The following is an 18,714-nucleotide window of genomic DNA, read 5'->3' on the forward strand; positions in this document are numbered from 1 at the left end:
TAGGACACATTGGGGATGCTCCTGCCTTAAATTATGCGAGTCATTCAGGTGCTATATGAGCCCTGTGGAGTATCTTAAATTGAATAGCCTGAGTTTTATTTCTGGCATTTTCCCAGATGTCCTCCCACATTTCTAAAGAGATTTCTAACCCCAATTCTTGGTTCCATGTTTTAAATAATCGTTCCATGTCTTTCGATACCTCATTATAAAATGAGTGATAAGGAGTACTGACCGAGGGCGGTCCCATTGGCCATAGCACTCTCCTTTCCCTATCCGATTTGTAGGGATTGCCTATCAGTGTGGTCTTCTTCTGTATATAATTTCTTATTTGGAAATACCAAGAAAGGTCTCTGTTAGGCAGTCCAAACTTTTGGTGCAACTGCTCAAAAGACATCATAACCTCCCCATCGAACAGGTCCCCCAAGCAAGAGATACCTCTGGATCTTCAAGTTTTAAATGTAGCATCTGTCAGCCCTGGCTGAAATCCCAATGCTCCCACTATAGGAGTATAAGGGGAGGTTTTTTGCAGGTTACCCTCATCTTGTCACATTATCCTCCAGGCTTTCATTGTAATTAATATAATAGGGTTTTTGCAATAGTCCATGATAGCTCTCATCTTATCCATAAATAAAAGATTGATGAAGGGACACTTTGCTTGGAAGGTCTCAATGTCTAACCAAGTTGATTGTGGGTCACAAGAGACCCAATCAGCTACATAAGATAATAAAGAGCTCAACTGATACCTCCTAAAGTCTGGGAAGTCCAGTCCTCCCCTTGCCTGTGGAAGCTGCAGCTTTTCTAATTTGAGAAGGGGCTGACTATGATTCCAGATAAAGGAACCAAGCCAGCCGTGGAGCTTACACAACGCCAGTCTCGGCAACATCAGAGGGAGCATTCTCATAGGATATAGATGATGAGGTAAAATATTCATTTTAACTAGGGCTACTCTGCCTAACTAGGATATTGGGAGATCTCCCCAGCGTTGAAGGTCCTGCCTTATTTTCTCTAGTAGATGCACAAAATTGGCTTTGTACAACTGACCAAATACTGGGGTGATAAAAATACCTAAGTATAGAAAACCTTCCAGTGACCACCGAAAGGGAAAGCAAGATCCGTCCAGTAAGTTGGATATACTGGCGAGACCACCCAACGGCCTGGCCTCAAATTTCATAAAATTGACTTTATAACCTGAGAACATACTGAATAGATTGACCATTTGAATTAGGAGGGCACGGATGTCAAAGGATCACTTAAGAAAAGGAGGACATCATCTGCATAGAGAGTAATTTCATGTTTACCCAAACCAACCCTCGGAGCCGTTACGTTAGGGTCAGTTGGTATAGCTTCCGCTAATGGTTGAATTACTAGCGTGAATAATAATGGTGAGAGAGGACATCCCTGACGACAGCCTCTACCAACACTGAAGCTATCCACACCTAAACCATTGGTGGTCACAGCTGCTTTGGGGTCATTGTATAATATTGAGACCCATTTAGAAAATACCTCTCCGACACTGAACCTTTCCAGTGTATAAAAAAAATCACCATTCCACCAAAGCCTTCTCTGCGTCCAGGGAGACAACTAATCCTGGTTTTCTTCCCTGTTGACAGGCTTGTATCATATTTAAGACCCTTGTAATATTATTAGTTGATCTGCAGCCCCTAATAAACCCCATCTGGTCCTCTTTTATGATGTATGGTAAGATTCTCTCCAACCTTAATGCTAACATTTTAGAAAGAATTTTAAAATCCGTATTTAGCAAGGATATTGGTCTGTATGATGACCAATCTTCTGGGGCCTTTCCTTTCTTTAAGAATGAGAGAGATATTTGCTTCTCTCAATGAAGGCGGGAGGCAGCCCTAACTATGTGAATAATTATACATGTTTAGGAGTGGCCCAGCCAGTTCCCCTATAAATTATTTATAAAACTCAACCAGAAATCCATCTGGTCCAGGCGCTTTGCCACTCTGAAGCTGCCTAACTGCATCGAATACTTCCTGGGTTGTTGGGGGGAATTCAAGATCGACACCTGCTCCAAAGTTTTTAAAGAAGGATTTCATCTTCTCAGTTCTATCCTCACAGTCCTGCGATTTATGCAGTTCAAAACAGAACTTTCAAAAGGCTGTGTTGATCTTTTTATGATCACAAGTCAGAGTACCAGCATGTTCTCTAATGGACGTAATAGCTTGAGGAGCCTTTGTTTTCCTAGCAAGATATGCTAGGTATCTTCCAGGCTTGTCACCATATTCATATAATCTCTGCTTTGCGAATAATATTTCCCTCTTTGCTGTTTGGGTAAGTGCGGTATTCAAGACTACCCGAAGGGCTGTGATCCTTTGTAGCTTAGTAATAGGGGGCATATCAACGTACGCTGTCTCAGCTGCCTTCAAGCGAGCCTCGAGTAGGTGCTTTTGTTCTCCCTTTTGTCTCTTTTGGGTCGCGGAATATGAGATGACCAAACCTCGCGCATAAGCCTTAATGGTCTCCCACATCGTCAACGGGTTACTGGCCGTACCTGAGTTAATTTCCAAAAAGGTTTGAATTCCTGAGAAAAATATTTTAGAAATTTGCTATCCTTCAATAGGAAAGAATCCATATGCCAATGTCGGGGGCCTATCCCATCGTTCCTAGTCTTGACTTCCCTATATACTGCGGCATGATCCGAAATAACTTTATTACCTATTTTGCAACACAATATGGAATTCAAAAGGGTTGATGGAGCAAAGAACATATCAATTCTGGTATGGCACTTACGTGAGTTAGAGTAGAAAGTAAAATCTCTACCCTTGGGGGTGAAGGCACCTCCACATATCTACTAGCCCTAGCTCCTAATTCAGATCCTCCAGTTGTCTAGATCTAAGAGATATACCCATAGTGCTCTTAGGTATCCTATCTGTTTCTGTGTCCATAATACAGTTAAAATCTCCTCCTATAATTGTATGGCGGACCCCACAAGCCATTAACTTAGAGAACACTTCTGTTACAAATTTAAAAGGGTGAGCCGGGGGGCAATAAAGATTCAAAATTCCATATTCCTCTCCATATATTAGGGCTTTGATCAATATAAATTGTCCAGACTCATCTTTTATCTGGCTTAACATTTGGAAAGGAAGATTCTTCTGAATGAGAATGACGACTCCCCTACTTTTTGAACTAAAAGATGAGAAAAAAGCCCAATCAAATCCATCCTGTTGCAGCTTTAAGTGCTCTTTGTCAAGGAGATGTGTCTCCTGTAAGAGAATTATATCAACCCCTTTCTTTTTTGAGACTTGATAATATCTTTTTTCTTTTGATTGGTGAATTACTCCCCTTGACATTCCAGGTGCATCACCTAAGCGAATGGCTAGCCATGATCATCCAGGCAAGCCTGAGAGACCCTCCAGGAAGAAGAACCTAACCCAAAACACCTTGAATAAAAACCATAGAAAATTCACAAATGCAAAAATTCAGAAATACAAAGTTAAAAAAAACTCGAAACACATTTGAAAGAAGACTTTCCCCCTTGCTCCCGGGGGGGGTGACTACCTGTCAATAACCCCACCATAACCTCTCCTAGCTAGGGCCCTGCCCTCGTCCCAGGAGTTATAGATGGAACAGACAAATTCAAGTATTCTACAAAACCAAAGTTAAAAGTGAGTGACCGCCCCCCTCTCCCCCCCACCCACACACACCAACACCTAGGTGTGTTTAGCAAGCATAATACAAAATATAAATATATAAAACTACAACATTACAATCCCAGCAAGTATTAGGTAACTAAGTAAAATGACAAAAGAAGAAAAACCCCCTCTAAAGAGAGGTTGGACAAAACAAACCCCCATCCCACACAAATCGAATAAACCGCACGACCTGTAAAAATAAACCAAAGAGAGAGTTAAGAATAAGGAATAAGTCCCCTCCCACCCCCAGGGAAAGATAATGGAAAAGAGATAAAGAAGTAAAAAACGGGTAAACAAGGGGGGGAGCAAAATAAAATCGTTATCCATACGGTTTAAGTCCCACAGTCTATTTAAGAGAGTCCAAGAATTCTTTAGCTTTTTCCAGCGATCCAAAGTTATATACGGATCCTTCGTGGCTGAAGCACAGCATTGCCAGGTAACGCATGGAGTGTTGAATATTTAGGTCTCTTAGATGCTTCTTCGCCTCATCGGATGCCCTCCTCTCGTGCTCCACGGCTGGAAATAACATTATCCTAGAACCCTTGCATAACGTGACCCTGGGATCCTTCCCCAGGACTCTGGAGGCTTCCAGGGGCATTCGTTTTTCTCTATAACATTGAGTTGGAATAGAACCGGGCAGGGGCGATGGTCTGACCCAGGCCTGCGTATAACAACCCGTTGGGCCCACTCTACCCGCACCCGACCCGGTCGCGACTCCAACTTCAGTAATTGTGGGAGCCATCGCTCCAGAAAATCTACAAGCTGGCCTTCCTCTTCCTATTCGGGAAGGCCCAGCAACCGAATATATTTTCAATGGCCCCGATTGTCGAGGTCGTCGATGTGCTCCTCCAAAGTCCGGATTCGCTGCTCGAGAGCCTGGATCTGACTCACGGATGACTCGCAGCAGTCTCTGAGGCCGCGGCCTGTTGCTCTGCCTCTCTGACGCGCTGTTCAAGTTTTTCAATTTCTCGGTTATGCTTCTGCAGCATGACCGAAAACAACTCCCACCTGGACCTGAACTCTTCAATAAAGGTGTCAATCTTCTCTTGAAGTTTGTTGATCCCGGAGATCAGGCGCGCCTCTGCGGGTAAGTCCTCCCAAGGTGGCCGCAGACGTCTCTGCTGCTGTGGGAGGGGGTGGGGGAGGGGTCCCTGTCTGTTGCGAACTGTGGGAATTTTTGCCCTTAGTCATTTTAAAAACAGCACCAAACTGTCCAAATTTGATGTAAAATGACTAACTATGCTGGGCAAAAGCTATCTTAAATGATTTAACGGGTGTGGTGAAGGCGGGTCCCCACTTTGCCCGAGTCTTAGACAAAGCACTATAGGCTCAGACTTGCTGGGTCGCCGCCATCCTGAATTCCCCACTTCATACACATCTTAACTGTCTAGTACCTTCACAGTCTTCCTAAAGTGCTAGACCGGAATTGGATTTGGTTAGTCCAGCTAAGTTTGATAAAGATTTGCCATGACTTCATTGCTTTGGTACTCTGTGTCACTATTAATACATCTAGAGAGCTCTGATGCTGATAGCTGACAGATATGCCTTCTCATGGATCATAATACTCTATAGATCTGTGCATGCCAGTAGACTATTAATAAAAAGTTCATCTGTTTCATCAATGGAAAAGGTTTTAGGTGTCCATCCTAAGAATCCATATTGGCATTTAAGATGGATAATGCTAATATATGGAATGTCAGCCCTGTCAAAAGTGGTTAGCTTTTCTTTTGCGGATGGAACCACATTGTGACAGTTTGCGGAGTGCAATACATGTAAGATACATAAGAGATGACATTTGCACTTGCACCAGTGTCAAATTTGGCATATGGTGCACATTGTTAATTATTTTTGGGGTATCACTTGAATAGAGTAGAAATTTCAGCTTTTCTAATGGTGCCTATATAGTGTGTCAAGCTGACCAAATGTACTGTCTGACTACAGTCCAGAAACTGTAATGTAGTGGCTAATTCTTGGACTTTGCTGACCTGCTGATGTGCCATGGACCTTGCAGCGATTGTAATGGGGTCAGCTGGCTGGACCTCATAGAATATGAGTTCCCTATTTGGAGTTGTTAATCTAGTCCAATTAGAGATCCTGACTGACAGTTAAAAGGGGGTGTCAGAGATACCGCCACTCTGAAGAGGCAGCACTACTGTCAAGAATTGTTTATGTGTAAATAAAGGGTGATTTGGCATACCAGCCTCAGGGGAGCTATTTCAGATGAATCGGTGGAATCTACTTAGCATTGTTCCTTTGTTGGCTCTTCTTCACATGTTGCTGTGGAACATTGTATTCGTTTTGTGGAATGTGGACATTACTGGCTGGCCAACATTTATTGCCCGCCCTTAGTTGCCCCTGAGAAGGCGGTGGTGAGTTGCCTCCTGGAACAGCTGTAGTCCACCTGCTGTGGATTGACCCACAATGCTATTGGAAGGGAATTCCAGGATTTTGACCCAGCGTCAGTGAAGGAATGGCAATATATTTCCAAGTCAGAATGGTGAGTGGCTTGGAGGGGAACTTGAAGATGGTGGTGGTGTTCCCATATATCTGCTGTCTTTGTCCTTGTAAAAGGAAGAGATTTGGAAGATGCTGACTGAGGATCTTTGCAGAAGTTCCGCAATGGATCTTTTGGTAGTATACACTCTGCTACTGAGTGTTGGTGGTGAAGGAAGTGAGGTTGTGGATGTAATGCCAATCAAGCGGGTTACTTTGTCCTGGATGGTGTCAAGCTTCTGGAATGTTATTGGAGCTGCATTCATCCAGGCAAGTGGGAAGTATCCCATCACATTCCTGACTTGTGCCTTGTGGACTGGCTTTGGGGAGTAAACAAGTATGTTACTTGTCACAGTATTCCTAGCCTCTGACCTGCTGTTGTAGCTACTGTCTTTATGTCGTGAGTCAAGTTGACTTTTTAGTTAATGATAACCTCCAAGACGTTGATAGTGGGGGATTCAGTGATGGTGACACTACTGAATGTCAAGGGCAGCAGTCAGATTGTCTCTTACTAGCAATGGGATTAGCCTGGCATTTGTGTGGTGCAAATGTTACTTGCCGTTTCTCAACCCAAGCCTGGATATTGTCTAGATCTTGGTGCATTTGGACATGGACTGCTTCAGTATGTGAGGAGTTGTGAATAGTGCTGAATATTGAACCATCAATCATCAGCAAACATCCCCACTTCTGACCTTATGATGGAGGGGAGGTCATTGATGAGGCAGCTGAAGATGATTGGGCCGAGAACATTACCCAAGGAATGCCTGCAGAGATGCCCTGAGGCTGAGATGACTGGCCTTAAACAACCATGACCATCGTCCAATGTGCCAGGTATGACTGTAATCCCCAGAGAGTGTGTCCCCAAATTCCCATTGCTTCCAGTTTTGCTAGGGCTCCTTGATGCCATAATTGGCTATCACTCTGAGCTCACCTCTGGAATTCAGTTCTTTTGTCCACGTTTGAACCAAAACTGTAATACTTTGAGTGAGACGAGGAACTGAGTGGCCCTGGCAGAACCCAAACTGGGAATTACTGAGCAGGTTATTTGTTGATCAGGTGCTGCTTAATGCAGTGTTGCTGACCCCTTGCATCACTTTACTGATGATTGAGAGTAGACTGATGGGACAATAAATGTCCGGTTGGATTGGCTCTGCTTTTTACGTACAGGACATACTTGAGCAATTTTCCACATTGTTGGGTAGATGCCCGTCTTCAGCCACCTCAATTCACTCCACTTTAAAATCAAGAGATGGCTGGGAGCACTGGATACTGCAAAAGCATGGGCTCTAACAACATTCTAGCACTATTTTCTTGCTATTATATGGAGTGAATCTGTATTACTGGGAGAGGCTAAGAGGATCATCCACTCGTCACTTCTGGATGAAGATTGCTGTGAACGCTTCAGCCTTATCTTTTGCACAGATATGCTGGGCTCTTCCATCATTCAGGATGGCGATATTGTTTAATCATCTACCTCCATTCATGACTGGATGTGTCAGGACTACACAACTTAGATCAGATTTGTTGGTTGTGGGATCATTTATCTCTGTCTACCACTTGCTGCTTATGCTGTTTGACATGCAAGTTATCTTGTTTGATTGCTTCACCAGGTTGATACTTCATCTTCAGGTATGCCTGGTGCTGCTCCTGGCATGCCGTCTTGCACTCTCCACTGAACCAGTTTGATCCCTTGGCTTGATGGAAATGGTGAGTGGGGTATATGCCAGGCCATGAGGTTGTAGACTGTGCTGTTAGATGAGATTAGATTCCCTACAGTATGGAAACAAGCAATTTGGCCCAACAAGTCCACACCGATCTTCTGAAGAGTGACTTGTTACCTTACCCTAAATTTATCTCTGACTAATACACCTAACACAATGGGCAATTGAGCATGGACAATTCACCTGACCTGTGCATCTTTGGGCTGTGGGTGGAAACTGAAGCACCCAGAGGAAACCCACGCAGACACGGGGAGAATGTACAAACTCCACACAGACAGTTGCCCGAGGCGGGAATTGAACACGCGCTCCTGGTACTGTGAGGCAGCAGTGCTAACCACTGAGCCACCATGCCACCCAAAATTGTTGATTACCCACAGTGCCTCATGGATGCCCACTCATGAGTTTCTAGATCTGTTCAATGTCTTATCCTATTTAACATAGTGATAGTGCCACACAACACGATGGAGGTTATTCTCAATGTGAAGGCAGGTCTTTGTGTCCACAAGGATTGTGTGGTGGTGAGTCTTACTGACACTGTCATGGACAGATGCATCTGCAGCTGGCAGATTGATAAGGATGAGGACAAATATGTGTTTCCTTCTGGTTGGTTCCCTCACCCCTTGCCACAGATGGAGTCTAGCAGCTTTGCCCTTTAGGACACGACCAGATCCATCAGCAGTACTGTTGCAGAGCCACTCTTGATGGTGGACTTTGAGATCACCCACCCAGAGTACGTTTTGTGCCCTTACCTTGTGTTGTACTTCACGTTTGAGTGTTTGGATTTCCAACACATTTTTGCACTGCGTCCTCCTATTGAACTTAGATTTCACACATGACAAGATGCTGGACACTGTTGTGGCAGCTGAGCCAGGTCACATCACATGCAAGCTTTGATGTTTTACTGAAGCTATTAGACTGTAATAGTTCCAGAATCAAGCATTTGCACATTGCTGCTGGCCTGTTACAATTGCTTTGAGCATCTATATGGAATAGCAGTGCATTAATTTTGTTTTAAAAATATGGTTGTCTAAAAGTAAGTTTCACAAAGAAAGAGATGAGGAGTGTGGATGCATTTTAGTTAACTGTAGTGAATAACATTCTGCACCATTACATCAATCCCCTCCTATGAATTGGTCAATTGCTTGGCTGTTGGCAGTGGGATTATAGATCCAAGCCTATGTATCCAGAGTTTAAGTTGATTTTCCAAGACTGACCCAATTTGTCGACATCATTAGAAATAACATAGGATTTTACTCTTCTTAACAGTGTGTCTAAAAAAAGATGTTTGACTACCGATTTCCGTTGTCAGTTATCTGATCCAAGAAATAAAGTTGGCTATTCCTTTGAATAACTGAAGTTCTGACAAATTATTAATGGTGTGCCAATCCTGGTTAGATGTTTGCTTCCTGTCTTTCTTTGTAGTGTTCTGCTCTCTAAAATGCATGAGAAACTGCATTGGAATGTAGAAGTAAAGAACTTTTAGAAAGGTAACAATAAGAGAAAAAAAGGATACTGTATCTGGAATCCAGCCTCTGAAGAAAGTTGGATGATTACAATCTGATTTCTGGACAGAGAGAAACAAGGAGTGAAATTTTCTCAGCCCCACAACAACATGACCTAAGGTGAGAAATCTGGGGAAAAAAAAATCAGTTTGATTCTCATTACCCATTCTCAACATTGAGATAAAATTTACATTTTCCAATCAAGTCCTGAACGTAAAGACAGAATTCTCACTGGTTGAGGCCTATTAACACGGATTAATGCTAATTATCAGCATCATTATTACATAACCTCATCTCATTACTCTGCAGTTTTCCATTCTCCCACCTGCCAGATCGAAACCAGATGCCAAAAAAAAACTCAATTGCAAATTCAGAGGCAACAACTGGGAACTCCATCTCACTGCTTGCTCCTCCAGACCTCTGTCTGGCTGCTTGACCTGCTGTGCTTTTCCAGCACCACACTTGACTATGATCTCCAGCATCTGCAGTCCTCACTTTCACCAACATTTCAGAGTACATTCCATGGGCAGTGATTACAATACTGTTGCAAGAACACATTTCCCACAGGGACAGGCATGTATATCCTAAAAGGGACCAGGGTGCATCTCAGAGCTGCTTGCCCACTGCCTGCTTTGATGCTCACAGCATCTCTTTCCTGGCCTCCCCTTTTGGCAGTTTGACCCCTCAAGCATACCTTGTCCTGGTTGCCAATGTCATCAGTTGAAGGGGGGGACCTTTGCTGTATGGCACCATGCTATGTCAATGTTACAGCTGCAAACATGAAAACGTTTATAGTAATGGGTAGGATTCTTTAGGAGCTTGACAGGTCAAATACTGAGATGTTTCCCCTCTATGAAACTGGACAAAAAAACAACACTTAGCCAATGTCTGGGTTGTTAAAAAACGCAAATAGTGTCTCCAGGAGCAAACTAACTACCTTCACCATTTCAACAGAATAGATGTAAATGACAATGGCTGTTAAAATTGCTGGCTCTTTGAAAATGGGACTTTAATTAAAATCAGTGAAGGTGGTCAGAAGTGGAATGCGTTGGAATATCAATAACCATTGCCAATTCTGTTGATTAACTTGGCTCAAACCATTCTCAGAACAAAGGGACAATGGAAAACATTGACACTGTCATCATATGACAAACTGGCTGGAGAAGGAGTTAAAACCTGATTAATTCACAGTGGAACCCAATGAGGCAATCTGGCATCAGCACCACAGGGGAACATCGCTAAATAAGGAAAGCAACCTGCTTCAAGAAGACAGTTATCATAGGCAGTGAAACAGGGCTAAATTCTTTTAAATACAATGATTACAACCTTCACAGAGTAATCATAATTACTCAACCACAATTACATCCAAAACAAATCAAAAACTTCCAGACTCATTTTGCATTCAAAGGGTCAAAAGAGAATCATTGAGGTCTATAATATTCTTTCAAACTCAGTCCGAAAGATTAGTTCAACAACTGACTTGGTACACTGTTAGTAATCGAAGTGCACATTACATCTCTAGAGATCATGTTTTCTTTTGTGAATGCATGTCTGCCTGTTTGGAGTTTAGGTATTATATATAAGCTAATATAACATACATGTTTTATATATAACATACAAAATAGGAAAACCTGATGTCTGTTCTTTACTGTAAGCATTAAAAACACCCCTTCTCAAATGTAATTTTTGTTGCAGTATGCCAAGAGGTGAGAAGAGAGGAAACATTATCCCACCACCTCCACCAAGGAGGTTCAATGAATGTTTACCCAATTGATTTCTGGGATGAAAGAGTCCTCTCAAAGAGAAAGATCAAGCAGATGGAGTTTGTATTCCCCGGCAATGGGAAACATTAGAGGCGATCTTATTGACATTTATAAGATTCATCAAGGGCTTTACAGGATAGTTATTGAGAGGTTGTACACTGCCAAGTCTTGAACCAAGAATCATTGTCTCAGTAAGAAAGAAATTCCAACTGAAAGAGAGAGTAATCGCTTTACTTTGTGGTGATTGTTTGATTTCTGAACCCCAGAGGGCTGCATTTTTCAGTTGCTGAATGTATTTAAAGACTAATCAATACATTTGACACTAAGCAAATCAAGTGAGATGGGAATATTGCAGGGAAATTGTTGTTGATGTACAATTTTAGCTATGATATTACTGAATGTTGGAATAGACTTCCTAGACCTTGTGATTCTGTTCTTATAAACTAGTCTCCAGCATCAGCCTTGATTTTGCACCGAAGTATCAGGGCAGCACAGTGGTCAGCACTGCTGCTTCACAGCACCAGGGACCTGGGTTCAATTCCAAACTGCAGTGGAGTTTATATATTCTCCTTATGTCTGTGTGGGCTTCCTCTCTTCTCCAGTTTCATCCATACTCCACTGATGTACAGGTTAGATGGCTTATCCATCAAAATTCTGTAGTGTCCAGGGACATGCAGGCATGGTGGATGAGCCATGCTAAATGCAGGGTTAGGGGATAGGTTTGGATGCTCTTTTGGACTGTTGGTACAAACTCAATGGGCCAAACAGCCTCTACCTATACTGTAGCAATTTTGTGTGTCTGGAGAGGGCCTTGAAGCCAGAAGTTTATGACCTAGCATCAAAAATGCTACTGCTAAACCACAACTACATTAAGGTTAGAGGGACATTCTACAATGTTTGACAAATTCCTGTCAGGTATGACATACTGTATTATTTTTTAAGACATAACACTGCCTTGCTGGTCTTATTTAAAATTTCTTCATGCAGAACATTTATGGAACATTGAATACATTGGGAGCTGATGAGACTAATCAGTTAAAAAGGAAACTTAAGAAATAGTGAAGATAATGAGCTTATGATTTCTTTTAGAATGGCAGAGTAACAAAGCACCTGTTGATCATAGAATACAAGATATAGGAGCTGAACTGGGCCATTCAGCCCATCAAGTCTGCTCCATCATTTGATCATAGTTAGTGTATTTCTTAACCTCATTCTCCTGCCATCACCCCATAACTTTTGATTCCCTCACTAATCAAGTATCTCTGTCAGTCTTAAATACATTCAGTGACTTTGCAACAATGAATTCCACAGATTCACCACTCTCTGGCAAAAGAAATTCCTCCTCGTCTCAGTTCCAAAAGGTCGTCCATTCACTCGAAGGCTGGACCCTCAGGTTCTAGTTTCTCCTACTAAGGGGAAACATCTTTGTGTACACTCTATCCAGACTACTCAGTATACTGCAAATTTCAATCAGATACCACACCCCTCATCCTTCCAAACTCCATTGATAACAGATCCAGAGTTGTCAACCCTTCCTTATATGACATGCCCTTTAGTCCTGGGATCAATCACTTGAATCTCCTATGGATCCACTACAACATCAGTCCTTTGGTAAGGGGCCTAAAATGGCTTTCAACTTTTTAAATATTGTTTAATCAGAGGGTTATACAGCCTTAGTAATGCATCCCTACTCTTGTATTCAAACCCTCTTGAAATGAATGTTAACATTGCATTTGCCTTAACTACCAACTGAACATGCATGTTAACCTTAAGAGAATCCTGAACTAGGACTCAAGTCTCCTTGTGCTTCAGATTTTAAGCATTTCAACCATTTATAAAATGCCTATTCCTCTATTCTTCCCTCTAAAAGGTGCATTACTACACATTTTCCTATATTGTGTTCTGCCACTTCTTTGCCCACTCTCCTGGTCTGTCCAAGTCCTTTTGGAGCCTCCCAGTTTCCACTACCTGTCATTCCACCTATTTTTGTATCATTCACAAACTTAGCAACAACACCCTTAATTCAGATCCTTAATACAAGGTGAATCGTTATGGTCCCAATTCTGATGCCTGCAAAACACCACTAGTCACCAGTTGCCATTCTGAAAAAAAAAACACCACTTTATCCCTTCTGTCTTCTGCCAGTACCTTAACTCTAACACCATTGTCTATTATCTGGTTTCTTTTGCAGCACCTTGTCAAAGGCTTTCTGGAAATCCAAGTACATCATGTCCACTGGCTCCCTTTTGTCTAAACTGTTCATTACCTCTTAAAAGAATCCTAACACATTTATCTGGTATGGCCTTCCCTCAATGAAGCTATACTGGCTCAGCTCTATTCTTTATGCCTGTCCAAGTACTTCGCAATCTCATTCTTCATAGTGGACTGTAAAATCTTATCAACAACAGAGGTCAGGATAACTGGGTCTAAGATTCTCTTTCTTCTGCTTGTCTCCTTTTTTGACTAGAGGTTTTACATTTGCCATCTTCCAGAATCCTCTGACTCCAGAGATTCAGGAAAGATCACAACTAATCCTTCCAAAATCTCCTCAGCTATATTCTTCAGAATTCTAGGGTATAGTCCATCTGGGCCAGGTGTTTTATCCGCATGGAGACCTTTCAGCTTCCCCAGCACCGTCTCCTTACTGAGAACCACTACACTCATCTCTCACTGTCCCAAAGTTCTGGTATGCTACTGGTTCTTGTACCACGAAAAATGATGTAAAGTACCTATTCCTTTCTTCCCCATTACTACTATTTCAGCCTCATATTCCAGCAGTTCAATGTCCACTCTTATCAATGTTCTTATCAAAAAAGAAACCTTCTTGCAATATTTTTGTATTAGTAGCCAGCTTATTCTATTCTTTTACCTTATTGCTTTAAAGAAAAAAGTCCTCTTCTGGTTTTTAAAATGCATCCCATTAAATCTTCATCAATATATGATTTTTCTTTGGCTTTCATGCTTTCTCAGATTTCCCTTGTCGGCCATGGTTGCCAGATCCTTTCAAGTATATTTCTTCTCCCTTGGGAAGGATTTTTGCTGTGCCTCCAAATTACCCCTAGAAACACCTGCCATTGCTGCTCCACCATCTACCCTTCCAGGCTCTCCTTCTACTCTGGGCACCTCTTCCTTTGTGTCTAAGTTGTAATACCATTACATTTGATTAGAGCTTCTCCCTGTCAAACTGCAGGGTGAATTCCATCAGGTTATGCTCACTAACCCATACAGGTTCCTTCAGCTTATGCTCCCTCATTACACATCACTAAGTCCAGAATTGCCAGTTCCTGATTGGGCTGTCCCACAAGCTGCTCCAAAGAAACATCTCAGAAATTCCACAAATGCTTTTTCTTCGGGGGGGGGGGGGGGGGCGGTGGGGGGTGGGGGGGGTGGGGGGAAATCTGTAATCAACCTGATTTTCCCAGTCCACCTGCATATTGCAATCCCCATGCTTATTGTAACTGTGCCTTTCCTACATGGTTGTTTGTAAAATTTATCTTCTACCCCACATCCAGACTATTGCTAGGAGCTTATACATAACTTCCACCAGGGACCAGGGTGCTCAATTCTACCCACAGTCACCACACATACCAATCCTTTAATCACTTCATTCTATGAATTTCATTTAATTTCATACTAAGAAAGCAATCCTGGCCCTCTGTCCACCTGCCTGCTCTTTCAATAAAGGCATGCACCCTCAGTTAGCTCCCAGCCCTGATCCCCTCACAGCCACATCTGTGATACTCACAACAGCATACCTGCCAAATTCAATCTGCAATACAAATCTCATTTACCTTGTTTCATATACAGCATGCATTTAACTACAAACCCTCAGTCCTGCATGAACTTCCCTCTACCCCTTTCCAGTGTTGCCTCTCATCTGCTGTACCAGAAGTCAGATTCCTCACCCTTTACATACTCTGTCCTATTCCTCATTCTGGAAACTTTAATAACCTCTCATAAGCCCCAGGTGGCTAGTTTAAAGTCTACGTGGCCAACCTTTTTAGCCATTCTGCTATGATACTGATCCCACATCAGTGCAGGTGGAGCCCATCCCTAAGGCATAGTTCCTTTCTGTCCCAATACTAATGACCATTGCCCACAAATCAGAATCTGTCTTTCCCACTCTACTCCTTTAGCCACACATTTACTTTCCTAGTTTTCGTATCTCTTTACTTATGTGCATAAAGCTCAGGTAACAATCCTTCAGGTCCCATTCTTTAATTTTTCTTCCTTGTACTCAATATTCCTCCTACATCAACCACAACAACTGGATCATTCCCACTCTACTATCCTTTCAAGCTAACTCAAGATGTCCCTTAACTTGGCACCAGGCAGGCAACACACTACACAGGACACCCAATCATGTTTACAAAGATGCTATCTGTATCTTTCTTTCACCTAACTCCCTTTTTCACTAAACTCCAGTTACACTCTAATGCAATAAAACAGCATTCCACTGAATGCAAAGCAACACTGAAGGAGCCCTCCTTTTATGGTCCCTAATTCAAAGACTTCTGAAACTGGAGTAAACTGATTTTGCAATTAACTTGTTTCAGCCGAGTACCTTTTTTAAAGCTGCAATTAAACTGCACCCAGAAGAGCAACTAATTGCTAAATTAAAGAACAGCCTAACCTTAGATTGAAATTAGCCCATAAATTATATTATTTCTTAAAATTTACCCTTTGAGTCTCCCTGTTTCACCAAACTCCAGTTACACTCAAAAGCAACAAAGCTGCATTACAGCAAATTTATGCATACATTGGATTTAAACACATTGATTTTGATTTTTGATTTTTTTAATAATTTGAAATGAAGGCAATGAAGATCCTTTACCATTTAGATCCATTAACTGTTAACTATTACATTTATAACCAAGTTTTATCTGAGTTGCACTAATATGCGTCACTTACCTTTACTTGGACAATCACAGTCGCTAAACCTGGAGGCATGCTTCCCCCACTGTCCAGTGCCTCGACAACAAATGTATAGCTTGCATCTGCAGTAGACAGAGATTCATAATCCACAGTCTCTAAAATTGACAATTCTCCTGTCCACTGGTTGACAGAAAACAATTTCCTGGCTTCATCTGTTCTTATACGGTAAGTTGTATTTGGACCAAGATCAGCATCTGTTGCCTGAAACAAAACAAAACAATGAAATGTAGTTGGTCAGTGTTGGTCAATTCAGCACACTTAATAACTGAGATCTTAAGAAAGAAAAATAGCTTTATGTATATAATCATTGTATATATCTTTTTGAAAAACCATTATCTAAAATCAAATAAGAAGACTTGCATGTTTAAAAGACATAATAAACAAGGAACATAGAAGACAAATATTATTGAAGTTAATCAGTTGCATAAATAGTCAGAGGAAAATTGAGAAACAAACTTGTAAGGAGATCTCAGCTATCTGTAAGAATAATTGGGTGGTTAGGGTAGGGGATTTTAACTTTCCAAACATTGACTGGGACTGCCATTGTGTTAAGGGTTAAGATGGAGAGAAATTTGTTAAGTGTGTACAAGAAAATTTTCTGATTCAGTATGTGGATGTACCTACTAGAGAAGGTGCAAAACTTGACCTACTCTTGGGAAATAAGGCAGGGCAGGTGACTGAGGTGTCAGTGGGAGAGCACTTTGGGGCCAGCAACCATAATTCTATTCGATTTGAAATAGTGATGGAAAATGATAGACCAGATCTAAAAGTTGAAGTTCTAAATTGGAGAAAGGCCAATTTTGGCAGTATTAGGCAAAAACTTTCAAAAGCTCATATGGGACAGTTGGAAAATGGGAAGCCTTCAGAAATGAGATAACAAGAATCCAGAGAAAGTATATTCCTGTCAGGGTGAAAGGAAAGGCTGGTAGGTATAGGGAATGCTGGATAACTAAAGAAATTGAGGATTTTGTTAAGAAAAAGAAGGAAGCATATGTAAGGTATAGACAGGATAGATCGAGTGAATCCTTAGAAGAGTATAAAGGAAGTAGGAGTACACTTAAGAGGAAAATCAGAAGGGCAAAAAGGGGACATGAAATAGATTTGGCAAATAGAGTTAAGGAGAATCCAAAGGGTTTTTACAAATACATTAAGGACAAAAGGATAACTAGGGAGAGAATAGGGCCCCTCAAAGATCAGCAAGGTGGCCTTTGATGGGGGAGATACTAAACGAGTGTTTTGCATCAGTATTTCCTGTGGAAAAGTCTATGGAAGATATAGAATGTAGCAAAATAGATGGTGACACCTTGCAAAATGTCCATATTACAGAGGAGAAAGTGCTGGATGTCTTGGAACGGGTAAAGGTGAATAAATCCTCAGGACCCGATCAGGGTACCCGAGAACTCTATGGGAAGCTAGAGAAGTGTTTGCTGAGATATTTGTATCATTGATAGTCACAGGTGAGGACTGGAGGTTGGCTAACGTGGTGTCACTCTTTAAGAAGGGTAGTAAGGACAAGTTAGGGAACTATAGACCAGTGAGCCTGACATCGGTGATGGGCAAGTTGTTGGAGGGAATCCTGAGGGACAGGATATACATATATTTGGAAAGGCAAGGACTGATTAGGGATAGTCAATATGGCTTTGTGCATGGGAAATCATGTCTCACAAACTTGATTGAAGTTTTGAAGAAGTAACAAAGAGGATTGATGAGGGCAGAGCAGTAGATGTGATCTATCTGGACTTCAGTAAGGTGTTCGACAAGGTTCCCCATGGGACACTGGTTAGCAAGGTTAGATTTCACGGAATAAAGGGAGAACTAGCTCAAAGGTAGAAGACAGAGGGTGATAGTGGAGGGTTGTTTTTCAGATTAGAGGCCTGTGACCAGTGGAGTGCCACAAGGATTGGTGCTGGGTCCTCTACTTTTTGTCATTTACATAAATGATTTGATGCTAGCATAAGAGGTACAGTTAGTAAGTTTGCAGATGACATCAAAATTGGAGGTGTAGTGGACAGCGAAGAAGGTTACCTCAGATTACAACAGAATCTTGACCTGATGGGCCAATGGGCAGAGAAGTGGCAGATGGAGTTTATTTCAGAAAAATGCAAGGTGCTGCATTTTGGGAAAGCAAATCAGAGCAGGACCTATATACTTAATAGTAAGGTCCTGGGGAGTGTTGCTGAGCAAAGAGACTTTGGAACGCAGGTTCCTAGTTCCTTGAAAGTGGAGTCACAGGTAGATAGGATAGTGAAGAAGGCGTTTGGTATGCTTTCTTTTATTGGTCAGAGTATTGAGTACAGGGGTTGGGACATCATGTTGCAGTTGTACAGGACATTGTTTAGGCCACTGGTGGAATATTGCGTGCAATTCTGGTCTCCTTTCTATCGGAAAGATGTTGTGAAACTTGAAAGGGTTCAGAAAAGAATTACAAGGATGTTGGCAGGGTTGGAGGATTTGAGCTATGGGGAGAGGCTGAGCAGGCTGGGGCTGTTTTCCCTGGAGCGTCGAAGGCTGAGGTATAACCTTACAGAGGTTTACAAAATTATGAGGGGCATGGATAGGATAAATAGACAAAGTGTTTTTCCTGGGGTGGGGGTGTCCAGAACTAAAGGGCATAGTTTTAGGGTGAGAGGGGAAAGATATG

At 42.0% G+C, this 18,714-nt stretch overlaps 1 protein-coding gene across 2 annotated transcripts in view; it reads right to left on the reverse strand.

Annotated features, from left to right (window-relative positions):
• pcdh15b (protocadherin-related 15b) overlaps positions 1–18,714 on the reverse strand; it is a 1,523,107-nt gene that overhangs the window by 228,107 nt on the left and 1,276,286 nt on the right. For both annotated transcript variants that reach the window (XM_043712368.1, XM_043712367.1), the window contains one exon: positions 16,050–16,274. In XM_043712368.1, coding sequence (XP_043568303.1) covers positions 16,050–16,274 — 225 coding nt within the window. The remainder of the gene's footprint in view (positions 1–16,049; positions 16,275–18,714) is intronic.

The sequence above is a fragment of the Chiloscyllium plagiosum genome, chromosome 22 (genome assembly GCF_004010195.1).
Source record: "Chiloscyllium plagiosum isolate BGI_BamShark_2017 chromosome 22, ASM401019v2, whole genome shotgun sequence".
In the NCBI taxonomy this organism is placed as follows: domain Eukaryota; kingdom Metazoa; phylum Chordata; class Chondrichthyes; order Orectolobiformes; family Hemiscylliidae; genus Chiloscyllium; species Chiloscyllium plagiosum.